We start from the raw sequence: 18,561 nt of genomic DNA, 5'->3' as shown, positions 1-18,561 counted from the left end.
TAAATGGTTAGGAATAAGGAATCCTGCACACATTTTTTTACTCTCTATATTCAGTTAGAATTTGAATCAGTAAACCTCTTTCAAGATGAATATGAAGTACTGTAAGGAATAAGGAAATGGGTGAAATTAGTTTCAGTAAAAAAGTCTGGTAATGGAAAATGATTACCCCCCTGAAACACACACACACACACACACACACACACACACACACACACACACACACACACACACACACACACACACACACACACACACACACACACACACACACACACACACACACTACAGCAGTGTAATTGTATGTTTGTGTGTTTTCTCTCAGCAGAGCCATGTGTGTTTCCCTGTCTGAACGGAGGACAGTGCGCTCAGTCGGAGTCATGTGACTGCAGCCTGTATCAGGCCACTGGAGACAGATGTCAGACAGGTAAACCACACACTTTATATTCTTCTTTTTAGAAGTCGATTTTAATGTTTTGAAAGAGAAAAAAAATCATCAGTCATTACACAATTATCTATACGCTAGAATTGTGGAGTTATATTTACATTGTTAAATATAGCTTCAGTTCAGTTTTCAGCATTTAGCTCATGTTGTACAGTTTTCATCCCTGTCCTTTAAGGGCTTATTAGGCCAGTTTTTCAAGGTTTGTTTATTCATTTGAACTTTTAAATATAAATAACAACATTTTAGGTTTTACCAAACTAAACCCTAACACATGTTATTTTAAGCCAAAAACTACCAGTTTGGTTGAGAAGTTTTCAATGTTTTAAGGCAACAGTGACCCAAAAGGCATTATAAATACATATTTATTAACATTTAGATGTTTAAAGTCTCTATAACTCTTATGTCCATCTGTGGTTGAACAAAATGATAATAATAATACATTTTATTAGGAGGAGCCTTTTGTAACACCCAAGGACACCTTACAATTCATAACATTTAAAAAAAAAAGGGAAAACACAGTAGAACCAGACAAAAAAAATGAGGTTAAACATAAAAGGGTAAAAAAAATGAAGCAGCAAGAATGATACAGGATGACTTGAAAAATATGAAACTAAAGAAGAGGTACTTTTCTAAGCGACATTTCTTTTGTTTAGAATATTTGACCGTCTTTCTTTAGACTGAACTTAATGATGGGAATTTCTTTCATAATCCTTCCTTTTTTAACAGTTCCAAATCCCGGCTTTGAGCGGGAGATGACGTGTCGGACGTGGGGTCAGTACAACTTTGAGACCTTTGACGGCCTCTACTACTACTTCCCTGGTCGCTGCACGTACACCCTTCTGAAGGACTGTGAGGAAACCACCCAGGCCAGCATCGTCGTCCAGGTGAGTTCAAACTCAAATAAATCCTACCAATAGAAGCTGCTCAGACTGTTTTGGTCCGACGCCTTCTTCCAATTGAGGAATGTTTGGACTCGAGGCGTACTGCTTAAAAACACTCTCCTTTCTGACTTCTGCAAGATTCAGTCTCAGCCTGAGGGAAAGATTTGCTCTGAAGATTAACGAAAGCTATCTGGTTATTAGAGTCAATTACCATTAAATACTGCAATTACCCACCATGCCTTGAAAGCAACTGCAACAGACCGGGACTTTGTTCCCCTGAAAAGGCAGCAGATACTTTATCTGTGTATTGGAAACACAACCCAAACAGGGAACATGAAAAGAAATGCGTTATGAATATTGATCGTACATTCATGCTGGTGTTAATGGTAAGGAGCACATCATAAACCACAGAAACTAAAAAGTTGCAATGCTCCAAATCTGCCAGGCAGAAAGTGTTAAAAGGATTTGAGATGACATTTTCCTTTGTAGTAGACAGAGCCACACTTTGCTGGGGAATGTGTGCTACTTAAGTTCAAGTTTCAGCGTTTAGACCGGTCATTCAGGGGGAGCTGGGGCATGATCAAAATAACAACTCTCTCAACTTCACTTTATTTGTCCAAAAAGAAAAAAAACATTTTAAAACAAAGAAGCAGAGAAAAAGCAGGCTAAAAAGAGCCTTTTAAAGTAAAAGTTTATTGGCAACACAAAATCACGTAAATACCAAAACCAAGTGTGTAATTCTGTCCCTTAATACTTTGTGTTTGTGGCTCTCAGCCCCCCTTGGTTCCCACCGAAGAAAACCCTTATAATTAATTACAAACACAGAGTTTATTTTTAATAAAACAGCTGGTCACTGTGTTGTTTAGTGAACATCATTTAAACATGAGGAAATACTGTATTTTTGGGGACTTTTTACAGCAGCGGACTAATCCACATTCATTTTCCTGTTGTAATCAAATGATTCTGCCTGGAATTTAGGAAACCAATTAAAAAACACTGCTGTTAAATCCGAATTTGGAATTTAAAGGAGTGAAAAACATCAGTATGATTTCTTACAAGGAGATAAATAAAATAGTCATATTATTTCCATATCGCTCTTGTTGTTTGCAGGTCCACAATGACCAGGGCTGCAGCTCTGCCCCGTACACCTGCCAACGCTCTGTCAGCCTCTTCCTCCCGTGGGAGGGTGAGGTTCAGCTGCATGCCACCAACGTGACCTACAAGGGCCAAAGGTCAGAAGTGTAGCACAAGACATAACTGAACACCTTGCTCTTCCAAATATATTTGTTATTTCTACTGAAGTATTTCCTATTTATTTCAGTTTGCATAAGACTGCTTCCTCTCTCCCACAAATGCAATATACTTTAAAGTGTATTTCTGTATTTCTTTCAAGATTAATGCTGTATAGAAGTCAGTGTTAGCTCCCTATAGAAGTGAAGGTGGTACCAGGGTGTATTTACGGTCTCTGTCTTCAGTTTGCAGCTGCCTCTCCACATCCACGACCTGCAGCTGGAGCAGATCTCGCAGTATGTCCTGGTGACACAGCAGCACGGCTTTACTCTGGCCTGGGAGGGTCGCAGCGGCTCCATCTACATCAAACTCAGCCCGGAATTTGTGGGCAGAACCTGCGGCCTGTGTGGGAACTTCAATGCAGACGTCCAGGATGACCTGAAGACGAGTTATGGTATAATAATTTTCAGTCTAAATATGAAACAGTAACGAGCAAATACTCAAATATTTTTCCTGCTGGCAACACATACAGTCCTAGTCGCAGAAATTAACATCTCTAAAAACAAAGACCAAATGAAGTGAAGTAAAAAGTTCTCAAGTCATGCACAAATACCTAACGTGTACTAGTAGTCCAAAAGTGAGTTGGTTACATTCCAGCACTGCTAGTTTACTTACCAATTATCTACCCCAAGCATGTGGGCAGTGTCCTGATATGAACTGAAATAATTTGCTGCTTTTATCGAAGGAAAGCAACTTAAAACATGAGTCATGCTTTGAAACAAGATTTAAAATGAATTTCTGTAATTCCCAGGCGTGCTGACTCATGAAATTGAGCTGTTTGGAAACAGCTGGGTGGAGACGAAACCCCACGAGGCTCGGTGTCCCATGGTGCCCTCTGACTTCTCATCACCCTGTGCTTCAGTGGAGCCTCATGTCCTGCTGGTACAATGCTTCTATGCTACAAAGAAATGTCTATGCATATATTTTTCAAGTGAAAAACTCTATGTGTTTTGTGCCTGCAGAAAGTGGAAGAGGTGTGTGCAATGCTGCTGGATCCTCCGTTTCAGAGCTGCCATGACTTTGTCAGCCCGCTTTCCTACATGGCTAGCTGCTCCAATGACCTCTGCATGTGAGAACTCCTGCTGAGATACCATTTTATTTGTCCTAATGATGAAACGTCAGGATAACACAGAAATCTTAGACATGAATCTATTGTCATTAGTATCCATGTTTCATATCAATTCAGCTAAAAGAAACAGAAATCTTTACAAAAGTACTTTAGTGACCAACTTAAAAATCCTGCCCTGGGTATTTTTAATCTTTAACATATATAGTTATATAAAGCTGCAGTAAAATGTAAGGTGCTACTCTTCTTTATGTGTTGAGATCTCTTGGATTTCGCTGTTACAGTCCAGGTCTGCAAAGAATAATGTGTGCACTTTTTCGCTACTCTCTCGTTTAAAATGATTCCACCAACAGTTTTCTTAGTTGTGTGTGTTGCTGGCTCAGGTCCATAAACCTGAACCTGCCAACCTTCTGTGAGTAACATTAGCCATGACAGTCAGTCTACTGTGTTCAGACAAAATCAGATGACTGATACAGCCATACTCCAACACGTCTTCAGCTTTACATTTAAAGCCTATAGTTAGGAGATTTACTCATTAACTAGGATGGAGACGCAGCTGCTGTGTAGTTATTTCTTAGTTTAGCATACCTGGCTCCTGTGGCCACACCAGTCCAAACTCCGCTCAATGAGTCCTTCTCTGTTTGTTACTTTGTTGAAGGTCGGGTCCCAACGGTGATGTGGTATGCCAGGTGTTCAGCGAGTACGCCCGGGCCTGTGCCCACGCTGACCACCCACTGCACGACTGGAGGCAGCACATTCCTCAGTGTGGTACGTTTTTCCAGGTGTTTTTAACTGTGTGCCACTGAGCTGCACAATTCAGGTCGACCGGACACTACACAATATGAATTCATGCTTAGTTCCTCCACTGCATGGTATATAGAAAGATATTAAAGTTAATGAAAAAATAACTTTGCAGTTAAGTCTTCATATTGTATTCCTGAAACATTAACACAGATATAGAAATTAAAAGTAGTAGAAAATGTCTCCTTTATTTGCCTTTGGTGAAGGAAGTGCAATTATTAGAATACATTGTAAACATTGTCTGTAGCTTACAGACGTTATAGTTGAACTGACTGCTAAAGGCACAGGACAATTTAATCAAATGACCCACTACAATTATTTATATTGATCAGACATGTACTGCCATAGCCTCCCTAAACTACGTTAGCTTAAGAACCGTTAGCTAACTGTGGCTAAGGTGAGCTGCAGTAGAGTTAACTTACAGATATAGCTTAAAATTCAACTGGATACTACATAACATACTTTCAACATTTCTCTTAATGTTGTTAAAAAATGTTGATGTGTTTCATATGTATTTCTGTATCAGCTTTGAGCAGGTGTAGCCTATCTAATGAAACCGTTAGCTTATTGTAGCTAAGGTTAACTAGACCAGATCACTTTTAATCAAGACAACAGATAAACTGGACTCTTTATGAATAAGCTGTATTTGTTAATAGATATCCTTCAACTTCACTTCTATCAGAGATTTTCATTTTACTGGAAAGTCAATTTTAAGGCTGTAGTGTGAGGTTAAATCTCCTAGCACAACAGGGGTGCTCCAAAGTTAAACCAGTCAACTCATTGTCTGATATTCCTATTCTCAGTGTTTTCAGTAGCAAGTTTATGACATTGTTGTTGTGTTTAATTTTTACAACAGCGAAGCAGTGTGCCCTTGGTCTGCAGTACAGGGAATGCATCAGCTGCTGCCCAGCATCCTGCAACCTGGAGCGGACATGCATCGACAGCAAACTGGCCTGCCTGGATGGATGCTACTGTCCTGATGGTGATTTTCAATTCACATTATATTATCTATCGTACAAGCAAATACACCTTGTATTGTTTTATTTAGCAAAATGAAGCTTGAGCAATTCTCAATGTCCGTACTGTTGCCTTTCTTAGGTATGATCTTCGAAGACGGAGGCTGTGTAACGCCTTCCGACTGTCCTTGCGAGTACCACGGCATGTTTTATCCTTCTGGACAGACGATTCAGGAGGAATGCAACAACTGGTGAGCAGTGTTTAACTTCAGTTTTAAAGTAACAGGATTCAAAACTTTGATCACCCTGTTGGAATGCTGTCCTTATATTGCACCAAAATGTTTCCGAGGAGAACCAGCTTCGTTTTTGGACACAACATGGACACATGTTAGACTATGTTATATTAGATGTCATCATCATGTATTAGCAAAAAACAAAAAGCAGGTTATTGTTCTGCAGATTCTATGCAGTCCTTTTAATCTTCTCCAATCTGACCACCTGGGCTCTGTGTGTCCAGTTTCTATCAGCGATCCTGTTGATTAGTACAGCCTTTCATGTTCCACCTGTTGAAGTCTCTGCTTTCTGTTTCAGCACATGTATTGGTGGAGTGTGGAACTGCACCGACTACAGCTGCCCAGGTTTGTGCCCTCCCTCTGTGGGTAGTTTAATTTTAGCTCAAACTGTGCGGAAGGTCACATTCATGTGTGTGGATTGTGTTTTATTTGGAGGAGGAAAGACATTCTGAAGGAACTTGTAAGATGAAGATACTGTGATAGCAAAAGGTTAAGAAAGATGTCTCCTAAGTTCCTTTCACTCATGCAATGCAACCCCAAGCGTATTTTGACATGAACCACTGGAGCTGTGTTTGAGAATGCAAATGTCGGAATCATTCCGACCAGTCATCAAACAGACTTTACCCTGCCAGCTCACTAGTACGACATACTGTTTTTTGCAGAGCATTCACAGCAATCGAGTGAGCGTGTTTATGTTTCTATCGTGGCTGATATGAACCCTGAGGAAAATAAACGTAGAAGGAAAGCAGAAGGGCTATTTTTTAAAGGTCTCCTATTATGCAATATTTCAACAATACATTGTAGGGCAATATCTATACAAAACGTGTCTGTGAAGTGTTTTGTTCAAAATACCAAACAGATCAGCCCTTGCAGAAGGCCTCATACCCCTCTTTTTCAGCCCTGAACCTGAAGTGCTGATTCTGTGACTGTCGCTTTAAGTTTGCCAGGAGTTCAATGTAAAGCCAGCTCACATTTCGGTTATGATGTCATATCGGCAGCAAATCCGGATCAGCGCGTTTCTACCCCCAATTTTAGAGATGTGTGTAAGGAGGAAAAGAGAGAGGGTTGATTATGGAGAAAAGAAAGTGACATCCCAGTAAAGTGTGAAGACAGGATGCAGCGTTTTAGTTAGAAAGTAAGGGGGCTTGCCAGCCATGAATGAGACATGCAGCGAAGATGGATAAGACTTACAATAAATAATTGAAAGTGTCTCTCTCTATTTTTACAGGCGAATGCTCGGTGACTGGCGATATGTATTTTCAGTCCTTTGATGGGCGGATCTACACCTTCCCTGCAACATGTCAGTACGTCCTCGCAAAAAGTCGCAACTCAGGGAAATTCACAGTAACCATCCAGAACGCCCCCTGTGGAGCCGTGAGTTGGCGCTTAATCTGCATTATTTTATCTATCCACCCTCTTGTTGAGTTCCTTTCTTTTCCTGCTTTTGAAACAAACATCTCTACATCTTGTCAAACTGTTCTACTTCCACAATCAGCTTTTGCAAGCGTTCACCTGTCTTGGCTTACAGGGTTTATGCAATTTGTCTGTCATGTAGATCATATCATAATTTAAGTGCTCAATAATCCCGGTTGGGTCCAGGTAATATTTATTCAAGATCCATGCTTAGAGAATTGAAAGCCTTGAGGAAACGTTAATCAAACCCGGGCAGATAATGAGCATGAAAAGCAACAAAAGACTGGGAGCTTCTTCTCTCCCCTCGCACTGAGCCTTTAGTGTCCCAGCAGACCTTGAGCTGCTTGGCAAACAGGGGGCAATAGAGGGGAGGAGGCGAGATATAAGATGTCCCACTCATCAGAGCAGAGGCCCGAGACCTCTAACAGCCAAGTGAACAGGATTACCTTATCTGGCCTGGCTGACAGAGCTGTGGACGGCTTTGTAGTGAGGAGGGTGGTGAAGAGAGGCACTGAAGGGGTGGGGGACTTGGACAGAGAGAAGGTTATGCGCAAAACAGGAGGTGAATGATGGGAAGAGTAAAAGGAGCAGGAGGGGGGGTGCTAAAACCTTTCGGCTATGAGTCTCTGCCACTTATGAAAGAGACGATTCATAGAGGCAGATCACTAACTGTCAGCGATGGGCAGGTTTCCTTACTTTCACAATATCTGAGCGGCAGATTAACTAATCATACTTTGACCAACATGGTATACTCAAGTACATTTTTAAAGTACTTCTGTGACACTGGCATTTTTTTAATGTAAAACTTACAATATGCTTACATAATATGATGCACTGTCTGATACGTGTTGAGTGTAAAGTTTGTTGTGACAAAGGAGTGTGTAACTGTTAATGTCACCCCTGCAGTGTTTTGGTTATGAAGCTCAAACCTGTGGATCTATTGATCCAAACGGACTTGCAAGAAGTGTTGGTGCTACATACACAAAAATGATTGAAATGGAATATGCAGACTTACCACACAAAGAAAACTAAAACGTTGACTTGAATTAAGTGTATTATATGTCAAGAAATGTCCCATAACTAGTTAAAATCAATAATGTTGAGTTTAAATAGGTTCAACTTAATATTAATGCTTTCAACTAACCTAATATAGTAAAGGGGAATTTGTTAACATAATTCATTGAATTAAAGTCAATATTTCAGATTTTTCAGTGCATGATGTTCACTTAACCCATTATTCAAAATGACTTCATTGCTTACCCTGTTGCACCACTTTTATCACTTATATTTGTAGCCTTGCCAACAGTAAATGTTTCAAGTAGAGAAAAACACAAGTGCGTAACCTAGAAAAATGTTATAAAAGGTACACGTGGGAAATAAGTAAAAGAACCACTGTTTTTGGTAAATTACTGTTTAGTAAGAGGCTGAACTTAACAGAAATATACCCCCACAGGCTGGTGCTAGCTAGCCAGCTAATGATTGAACGGTTGGTATAGTACATTGGGTATAAACGGTGAATAAACAAAAAGTTAATGAAAAGTGAAAGCTTCTGTATGAACCATCTTATGAAATCATCACAGTTGCAAAACCAGAAAGATTTAACATCTTTCATCAATTGTAATCCAAGAGTTTAGTTTTAATTATTGAGCACTTCATCTACCACCACTTTTCTATGATTATGGTGTGTGAGTAATTTTTCCCCTCCAATCTCTGTCTTTCACTTTCTTTCTCTCTCTTTCTCACTTACCACTGTCTCTCCCTCATTGTGTGTCCTGTTGCGTATCTGAATTGCTGCTACTGTTTGGGATAATGCCAGCCTGCCTTATCAAGCCATGTTGTCTCAATTGCAGAATTTGGATGGGGCCTGCATCCAATCAGTTAACCTGGTTATTGACGAGGATCCAAGAACGGAGATTACACTGAGCCACGTTGGCGAGGTCTACATGGCGGGACAGTACCGCATCTCTCTACCGTATTCTGACGGTAACTTCTTACCCTTTCATCCCCTTTTTTCAACTTTCAACATTGTTCACATGGAGCGCCAGAATTATTATCAGCAGTCTGCAGTTCTAGACAGATTGAATGACAGCTGTGCTATTGAACAGATTCCTAATACTAGCGCTTGCATTCTGTTGCACAAAATGCTGTCCCTCTGAGTATTACTCCCTTTTAACACCAATGTTTTCACTGACTGCAGCTTTTGTTTGTTTTGTGATGAACAGTGTGAGGATGATCTGATGTTGTGGTACCTTCAGGAATAGGAAAATAGATAGAAATTATATACGACAATGAAAAAAACTATAAATCTTGATGTGAAAAGCAAAGCAGATCCAAAAATGCTATGAAACTACTTTACAGCAGAACATTATTCAAACTTGAAGTACATTAAATATGTAAGGAAATGTTTAAGTTGGAATGCACCAGGTAAAGCAAGAAGAAGAAGAAGGTAGCTTATGAATACTGATGTAAAACAACTTTAAAAAATGTATTCATACATTAATGGAAATGCACCTTTTATTATCTCGTCTTCCATCGTCTTAAAGCCATACTTCCTCATCTCTCACAGACATCTTCCACATCCAGGAGCTGTCATCCATGTTCCTTCAGGTGAAGACGGCGTTCGGCCTGCGTCTGCAGTACAACTGGAAGGAGTTCCGCCTCTACCTGCAGGCCGACGAGCTGTGGAAGGACGACACGGTGGGCCTGTGTGGCACCTTCAACGGCAACATCCAAGATGACTTCCTGTAAGTGTGTGCCGGTCGACCTTTGACCAGTCCCGCGCCCTCTTCTAAACCCCCCCCCCCCTCCTATGTTTAAAAGAGAGAGCATGCTCCTGTTTCAGAGGTGGACAGGGAAGTGATGGTGAAGTGCTCTCTCTCTCACACTCGCTCTCTGTAATGCACACTGGTTCGGCGGCTCGGCATCAAAAGCCTCGCTCTCTGATCAGCTCTTTAAGGCGGGCCAGATGAGCGGCCAACTGGACACACCACTTCAACAAGGAATTTACTGTTAGTGGAATAGGGGCTCCACTGTACCACGTCGTAATGGCCCACCATAAAGGGCGGATGTTGTCTAACAGCTGTAAATGGATATACATCACAGTTTGAGACTGAAGTGGTCGTATCCTACTAGGAAGAAAACTGGAACTCACTTTGCGTGAAGATCTCCGGAAAAGACTTTGCAGTTAAAAACAAGCCGTGCAGAATCCTTTATTTTATTTTAGATTTTTTAATATAAATAAGCTAGCTGGTTTCTTGCTCCATGGGATGAATCTGTGTTCTTGTTTTCTTGCAGATCTCCATCAGGTATGATAGAAAGCACTCCTCACCTGTTTGGAAACGCCTGGAGGGTCTCATCAGCCTGTTCCACAAGCCTGAGCACGCCTCAGCTCGACCCCTGTGATACACACCAGCAGGCCGGTCAGTTCCTCTCATAATGTTAACCCCTCCTATTTCAGTAGGTCAAGTATAAGATGTTGGGATCCTGTTTACATATCTAAACAATTAATAAATATCCAGACATTATGAACTTACCTAAATATGACTGTATAAAGATACTGTAGACACATGAATCTACATGGATGTGTTTGAGTCTACCTTTTTTCTTTGTATATGTTTGTATATTTTAGATACAGGAGTTATGAATTTTGCATATTGTACTAACTTGCTGCTCCTTGCCCTGCTCAGTGGCTTACGCCTCAGAGATGTGTGATGTGCTGAACCAGGATCTGTTCTCCGCCTGCCACGAATACCTCAGCCCGACATCCTTCCATCAGCAGTGTCGCTCAGACACCTGTAAGTGCGGGACGCCCTGCCTCTGCTCTGCGCTGGCCCACTACGCTCACCACTGCCGCAGATTCTCCATCATCGTTGACTTTCGGTCACAGATTACAGACTGTGGTGAGTATTCAGCTGCTGACTTTTGAAAATAATTATTTATGTCTTAATCATAACGCACAGGGAGGCACAGGTACAAAGAATACCGTCCTGTTAAATGTGATTGGCAAACAATGTTATCTCTCAGACTTTTCTTTTTTTATTCTTGTCTTAGAGTCCAAAATAAGATCTAAATTCCAAACTTTTCTCCCGCCCTTTGAAAGAGATTGAAATCCTCATTTTGATCTTGTAAATATTCTGCGATAGGATTAGGGACATCATTTAAACAGAGGAGGTGTTGCTTGTCAAACTCAAAGATTATTTGAGAAAAGGGAAAGTACAAAGTAAGAAATATACATGTTTTAAAGAATGCTCCAAAAATTAAAAGGCTATATTTCAACCTTACATGACCAAGAGTAAAACGAAAAACAGGGCATTCAGTCATTCAGTTCACTCCCTGCTTTACATATCCCAATAACTGTAGCTAAGGGGAATTGGTCCAATTTCACACAATTTAGTACAACTCCATTTGGGGAGAAAAATCTAGATTTTTGTGTGCCAAATCTGAAAAACAGCCCTTTTGAGAGTTCAGTAACACTGCAAGTTTGAAAATAAAGAATATATAAAAATATATTTACTTGTGTATATGTGAAATGATGAGTTCACATGCAAATTTGAACAACACTTTTAACACCGTCCCTCTCTGCAGCGGTCACCTGTCCTGCCACCATGCAGTACGGGACCTGTGTGTCGTCCTGCCAGCGCCGCTGCTCCGCCCTCTCTGTCCCACAGCACTGTGGGGAGGAGTGTGAGGAGGGCTGCGTCTGCCCCCAGGAAACCTTCTACAACCATCGAACACACACCTGTGTGCACAGGTAAGGACAGCCGAGGTGGTGGGGGTATACGTTAGGGGAAAAAACGACCCCTTTTCTAACTGCTGATCACACAAAAAAGCAGAGAAAGAGGGATGCAATGCATATCACTGTAACAAGTCATTTTCTATAAAACTTTGTATTTATTTTTTGCTGTATTTTGAATTTTGAGCCTTGAGGAGGGGATGTGTGACCATGTGTCCTTGTTGTGGATTGGGCCAGCTCTAGCTGCGCTCTTGTGAAAGGTTTTGAATCCTGGAGTCACTCCACCAAACAAATCCTCTCAAAGTGATATTTGTATCTGCTCTGAAGTTTAGGTCAGCCTTTAAGTGGAAAGCCTTGTATCTATCCTGCAGACGCTACAGAGCCAGAGGACCTCAGTAATTGTGCTCTCTCTTTCAGCCTGCTCTGCCCTAAAAGACATGCAGCTTAATTCCTCTTAAATGTCCCAGGTTTTTACATCCTAGTGCAGCGCGGTGCCTTACTTACCATGTGATAGAGTTACATTAAGGAATTCACCGTGAAACCCCCCTTTTATTCCCGCTCGGGCTGGGGACGACACAGATATCTGATAACCAGTGAGAAAGAATTTGTAGTACAGAGGCCAATGTGTGGCGCTGGCCTATATGTTACAGGGCTTTCAGCCCCTGCTAAGCACCATTTACCTCAACCTAGATCATTTTTTTACATGTTTACAATGAAAAATCTGCCCAAACAAACTAAGTTTTTTAAAAGTAGGCATGTTGTGGATTTGACACCTTACAGACTGATTTCACCTCCTAAAGCCTGCTTATCTGTCCCCTATCCACTTACCTGTAATGCTCTGTTTAAGGTAACACAAAGCCCTCTTTAACATTACTCTTTACACAATAATGAACAAACTGAGCAGTGTCTGGTTTACATCCCCAAAGCCTGGTGTGTCATTCTGGCTTAAGGTGTCTTCGAAGGTCTCTCGGACATCCGATTTAAAGCCTGTTGCTTATGCTGAGATTTACAATGCAATGCTGCACAACAAACAATCTCTGCATCTGTTTTTCTCTCTGAGTCACATGTATGCATGATTCATCAGTCAACTGTTTCTGTGTGCTTTATTTTTGTCCTTAAACAGCTTAATTGAATACTCTTCTCTGATTGGTCAACTGGGGCATTTTTCTGTGTTATTTCCTTTTAACAGACTGCAGCTATATGCAGTTTGATTTATGAACACAACAAGAGGACTATAAGCTAAAACGCTTTTTTTAATCGATTTTTTATGGATAATATCTTTGATTTATTTCCTAATAATGACCAGCTCGCTGTACAATATGCCTTACAAATGAGTGTTGTTCTTTACAGGAGCGAGTGTCCCTGCAGTTTCCTTGGAGCAGATTACGAGCCAGGTGATGTGATCATGACATCAGCAGGTGTTCAGTAAGATCCTCTCCTCCGTCTTCCTAATCATAACCCTCCACACACAAAGAAACAACAGAACAAGAAACAACTAGATCTAAAGTTCTGCCTTCTGTCAGTCACAGTGCTGCTGGAGGAGGAGCTTGATTCTAAATATTTAATCTAGTAACAGAATAAAGCCTACCATTCTACTAGTTGTAGAGATAAAGTATAAGTAAGAACAAAGCTGAAAAAACCATAGCGTCATGTTTATTCATTTGTTAACCTAGTTCTTTATTATTTTCTGTATTTATTTCATCATGTATCATCATCACCACCATCCTTTTCTCCCTATGATTCCTTACAGACTCTGTCTGAATGGTAAACTGGTGTCACAAAAAACAAACAGTGGTAAGTAAATTTTGTTTCTTTAGCTGAGTTTATATTGAGTGGGCAGATGCTTGCCCTGCTTAACATGTCACATTAAAGTATATAATTTAATGATTTTTATAAAAATAGGAAGACAGTACCACACTTCTAGCAGATCATAGACTAAAATGTAATGTGATTATTCATAAAAAGCACATCAAATACATATAATTATGAGAAACTTGACCTGAATACCATTGGATGAAAGAGGATGGAGGGAGCAGGGTAGATATAACTGAAGCTACTGGATCCTATACATTTTTTCATCTTCCTGCAGTGTGTTACTCGCCTGTGATTTTCTTCTTCTCATCTTATAGACATGTTGTGTCCAGCTGGTCAGCTCTACCAGAACTGCTCGGAGGGTGGCGACGGCCTCCTGCCGGCAAAGGGCGTGGCTTGCGAACGCACCTGCGAATCTTACCTGCTCAACCTAACCTGCTCCACGCACGAGCCCTGTGTGGCCGGGTGTACCTGCCCCCCTGAGTGAGTGAAGTTATTCAGTTTGTTATAATTTGTGCTAAAAAATCATTACAGGCTGCTCTAATAACTCTATCAAATGAATGATAGATTCTTTCAGAACTTGCATAGTGGTACTTGCATAAAGAAAGAAACCCCACAATACATTTTATTTGTATAGTGCTGTGTTGACAACCTACTGCTATCCCTACTGGTCCCACAACTTCAGTTACACATAAAAGATGGCGATCATTGTGTGGGAATTGTCCAGTGTTCCACAATCAGATTGTTGACCATAAGGAGTGCACCAGTGGGTTGCTTATAGGGCTTTGCATTCAGCCATACTTCCCATTAGGATGTACTTGAGTACAGAAGTACGCAATTTGAGCTGCGTCCTGCTCAGCTGTTTGGTATGGGAAAAGTGTGTGACCCTTTTTCTTGATAAATAAAGGTTCATAAATGAGCGTGGAGGTTTGGTGAAATCTAAAGCGCTGAGTTTGCAGGGCTGACTGTGCCCCTGACGTTTATTTTATTTAGTCATAGTGTTGTGTTACTGCTGGCAGCCTTATTTTATGAGTCTTAGGTCATCTGTGGGAGTAAAAAGTCCTTATAGGTGTCCGATGAGGTGGACAGACATTATGGAGTAGAAAACAGTCACCTGATCCCTGTAATTCCCTCCCGCTGTCGGCCTGCAAGGAAGGTTAAGTGGTTTCATTCTGTGACATCAACCAGGAGTCATCTTGATAACAATATGCACTGGCAACCGTTTTGCAAAACATATCCTTGCTTATGACGCTTTGGTGGAGATTATACAGCTGGTAGGGTATCTGACAAGAGCAGGCCTTATACTGTATTGCAGAGAGAATAATCATTTTAATTAAATAGAAGAATACAGTCATGTTGATCCTGCGTCAAGCTCTTCTGACTTGCTGCTGTGATTCATTTATTCCTACTCACCTTTGAGAAAGATGACCTTTGTGATGATGAGAGTTTTGCCAGTCTTGTTACAAGTGAATCATAATGTCCACCAACCTGAGAGTCTGTGTGCTGTTAATCTGAATATAGACACAAAGAGATCTCTTTCAGCCCCTTGATGACAGCTGGATTAATAAGTGCAATGATAGTTTGAAGGTTCAGTCATGACTCTGATTTAAGAAAGCCCAAGTGTTACGTAGTGATGTCACTGTGCCGCATGTGTACACAAAGGACTGCGCGAGAGACACTCCTACTTTGGGATTTCAGTCATTGCAGACCATTTACATGCACAAAAACCTATATAACACACTACAGGACACACATAATGGGGCCCCTTTAACACATTCTGCTGACGTCATAGTGAAAAAGATGTGGTGGCAGATAATGCTTTTCTGCATGTATTCAGAGAGCTACTTTTCTTGTGAATCAACGTTTATTCTCTAATTAACGTATTTAAACTTAGCTGCCTTTTTTTTCCTCATATGTGATGGTGGATATGAGCAAAAGACAGATAAAATATGGATATAAATTATAAAGCCTAGACTTCATACTTGAGTATTCCTCTCTGGCTTAAGAAAAATGTGTTTTACACATTGCCTTTGTTGACCACATCAGCCACATGTCTTCAACTGGCTGGCTTTGGTTTTCCTTTCTAAACCAGACTGCAGATGATAAGCAGGTGTTCCATCTGTCATATTAATACTACTTTACACTTAGATGATTATCATGGAAACAGAAAAAAACTCAAAGTCAACTGCAAGGTATTCATCTGCAGCAGGACTTAAAAACCTCCAAAGGGAAATAATTAGCTGAGGTGCTGACAGAAGACGCCATTGTGTTTTCATTCACAATGGCACACTTTGTGTATGATCAAAATGTAGACCATTCATTCTGTGACAATTAGCCCAGCTGAACTCATATGAACCTGGACTTTCAGGTGCAGCATACCAGCATCTGGTTTTGGTTACAGTATGTATACATACAACTGTTAAAGCCTGTTGTTGGCCTGTGGGCTTACCTTGAGTGGCTTCATGATATTATAGACCAATACAGAGTGTTACAGTATGGAATACACACACATCTGCCTGTCAATGAAGATGCAGGTTGGGCAGTGATAATTTACAAGAATCAACTGTAAACCATGTTGACTTTTGGAACATCAAAACCTAGCTCGATGAACATGTTGGGGTTTTGGGGGTCATATAAGGTGCCCCAACAAAACCCAGTAGTATTTTTAAAATTGTATTATTTCATACTTTCAATACTCCCATTGAAGAAAAACTGGTAACTTTCAATTAATACTCAACTGGTGCCTGGAAACTGTATGGTTTCTGTTTCAGAGTACCTATGCAGAGATTGCAAAAGAAAAACATTTTGTATTTCATTGTTGATTAAAATACTACTTTATATCTCATTTACAGCTGAATGTCTGATTGTGTTTGAATTAGTTCAGCTTACTGGAATTTAAGGATTGGGCCTGATGCAACATTTAAATATGTGCACTCATTTCCAAAGAACTTCAGGATACCTTACATGAAACCGTCGTAATGGTTTCGTCCTGTGTTTCTCCAATCTCGCGACCCATTGGCTATGTGTCTGATGACTTAAGTCCATTGTGTTAAACAGGGAGATGCCAACGTATAACACCGGATTGTTTCACCAGAAGCCACTTTACAAACTGATAAAAAGCTAATTTGTCAAAGACGATAGCTGATGAGCTCGTGCCATCTGGCCAAAAAGTCCTGCCTCTTCGGCTCAATAAGCGGTGGTGAATTATACACAGACTAAATCTGGAAATTGGAGTGTTTCCGATACCAAAACCAAACTCTATGATTGCCTACAGATTCTGCATGTATGTCTAATCTCTGCCACATTCTGGTGGATGGTAATTTGTCAGGCCGTAGAAATCTTGTCACCTCCCTACATGGAACATTACAAGAAACACAAAGATAACCACCATTTAACAACCGCATCTGTATAACCAACACAACCAATTATTTTAAAAAATAACAATTTCAGCTTATACAGTTATATCTCAGGTTCACGTAAACTTCAAAAGAAATAGCAATATCAGCAGGACAGATAACAATGAGACTGTTCATTGTTTGGCAGGACTAAATCCTGCCAAACAATGAAGGTTATTTTAACAGTTCGTGTGGGGCTGTCTGCTTTTGTTATCTGGTATGATTAAACCTGTGATCTTCACTGGACTGCAGCCAAGCTTTTGCATTGTCTGGCCCGCCTGTCGCCACTCTACGCGACAACATCCTCCTCATTCACTTTAACACCATCTGATGGAATTAAAATAAAAATGAGCGCTGTGTTTATGTGGATTTATTCATAATGTGCACGTAAGTCAGGAGAATGAATGATTGCAGCATCTTTGATCAGAGTAATTGATACGGCAGCTTGGCGTGCAGATAAAGGAAGCTGTTAACACTGTTTTATCTGCGGTGTAACTCTACTCAGATGAACCTGAGGTTTGTGGCGGGACCATTCAGTATGTCACTTCATTGTCTGCAGCCTTGCCAGTGGATATAGCTCAACCCTGGATATTACAAGATACTTATCAGCCTCGTCTCGCAGAGTGGAAAGCAAATGGAGGCATCCGGACAAAGACTGTTTCTCTCTCTATCTCTGAGAATCCTAATTGTCTGGTTTTCTCATGTAACTAACAAGTGTTACAGCTTTTCATCCACAATCGTCCACTCCTAAAACTCACTCCCTCTTTGTTTCTGGGCTCCGCTCTGGAAGCTAACCTGCTTTGGCTCTGCCTCTGTTGATCTTTTGGCAAACAACAGTCATCATATTAGGGTTAGAGATAAATACAGGAGCTCTGAATGATGTTTATGTTCTAACATGATTGCATCTTGTTCTTGAATAAAAACTGCAAATTAGACTTCTGAGGCTCTGTTGGCCTATCAATGATTTCTGTCAACAATTCAATCAGTTTATTCTTACTCTCATTAGCTTCACATCACAAATCTCCATGTGGGACTATTCTACTGCTCGTCTTTGGTCCATTGATGAGAAGTTTTCCTAATTTACAAAGATGTTGTTGTACCTCTTGGGTTGAGTGTAAAAAGGTCTGCTACCCTAAACTTTGTTAAGGTTCGGAGTTAGTTTGGCTTCATGGTGATACAAACTAGGTGTCTGGTGTCACATTCATTAGAACTAAAACAGTAAGTTGATCAACAGAAAAAAAATCAGACATCTGACGATCGATGTCAATGTTAAGATCGATTTTGAAGCAAAAAGTTAGGAACCGTTCTCTGATTACATAAGTAATGCTTTTGGATTTTAGACCACATTAGATGCCTTTTGACAAGAAAATAATTTGAAGATGTCAATTTAGGCACTGGGAAACTGTTATGAGCATTTTCCTGTTAACAGTCGGCTGCTGGTATTGGTAAATTCTCAATGGACATACCAAGCCAACTGATA

The 18,561-nt window shown here is 40.6% G+C and overlaps 1 protein-coding gene across 1 annotated transcript in view; it reads left to right on the top strand.

Annotated features, from left to right (window-relative positions):
- Positions 1-18,561, top strand: part of otog (otogelin) — a 44,292-nt gene that overhangs the window by 1,204 nt on the left and 24,527 nt on the right. Inside the window, exons 2-20 of the mRNA XM_063881357.1 lie at positions 323-424; positions 1,169-1,326; positions 2,434-2,555; positions 2,799-3,007; positions 3,365-3,495; positions 3,576-3,682; positions 4,338-4,447; positions 5,337-5,462; positions 5,579-5,687; positions 6,028-6,074; positions 6,958-7,103; positions 8,993-9,125; positions 9,709-9,885; positions 10,421-10,561; positions 10,829-11,041; positions 11,727-11,892; positions 13,225-13,299; positions 13,625-13,668; positions 14,004-14,169. Of these exons, the coding sequence (XP_063737427.1) occupies positions 323-424; positions 1,169-1,326; positions 2,434-2,555; positions 2,799-3,007; positions 3,365-3,495; positions 3,576-3,682; positions 4,338-4,447; positions 5,337-5,462; positions 5,579-5,687; positions 6,028-6,074; positions 6,958-7,103; positions 8,993-9,125; positions 9,709-9,885; positions 10,421-10,561; positions 10,829-11,041; positions 11,727-11,892; positions 13,225-13,299; positions 13,625-13,668; positions 14,004-14,169 (2,482 nt within the window). The remainder of the gene's footprint in view (positions 1-322; positions 425-1,168; positions 1,327-2,433; positions 2,556-2,798; positions 3,008-3,364; positions 3,496-3,575; positions 3,683-4,337; positions 4,448-5,336; positions 5,463-5,578; positions 5,688-6,027; positions 6,075-6,957; positions 7,104-8,992; positions 9,126-9,708; positions 9,886-10,420; positions 10,562-10,828; positions 11,042-11,726; positions 11,893-13,224; positions 13,300-13,624; positions 13,669-14,003; positions 14,170-18,561) is intronic.

The sequence above is a fragment of the Eleginops maclovinus genome, chromosome 4, assembly GCF_036324505.1.
Source record: "Eleginops maclovinus isolate JMC-PN-2008 ecotype Puerto Natales chromosome 4, JC_Emac_rtc_rv5, whole genome shotgun sequence".
In the NCBI taxonomy this organism is placed as follows: domain Eukaryota; kingdom Metazoa; phylum Chordata; class Actinopteri; order Perciformes; family Eleginopidae; genus Eleginops; species Eleginops maclovinus.
Note: the sequence above shows the minus strand (reverse complement) of the source record. Positions and strands in the feature narration are given on the sequence as shown.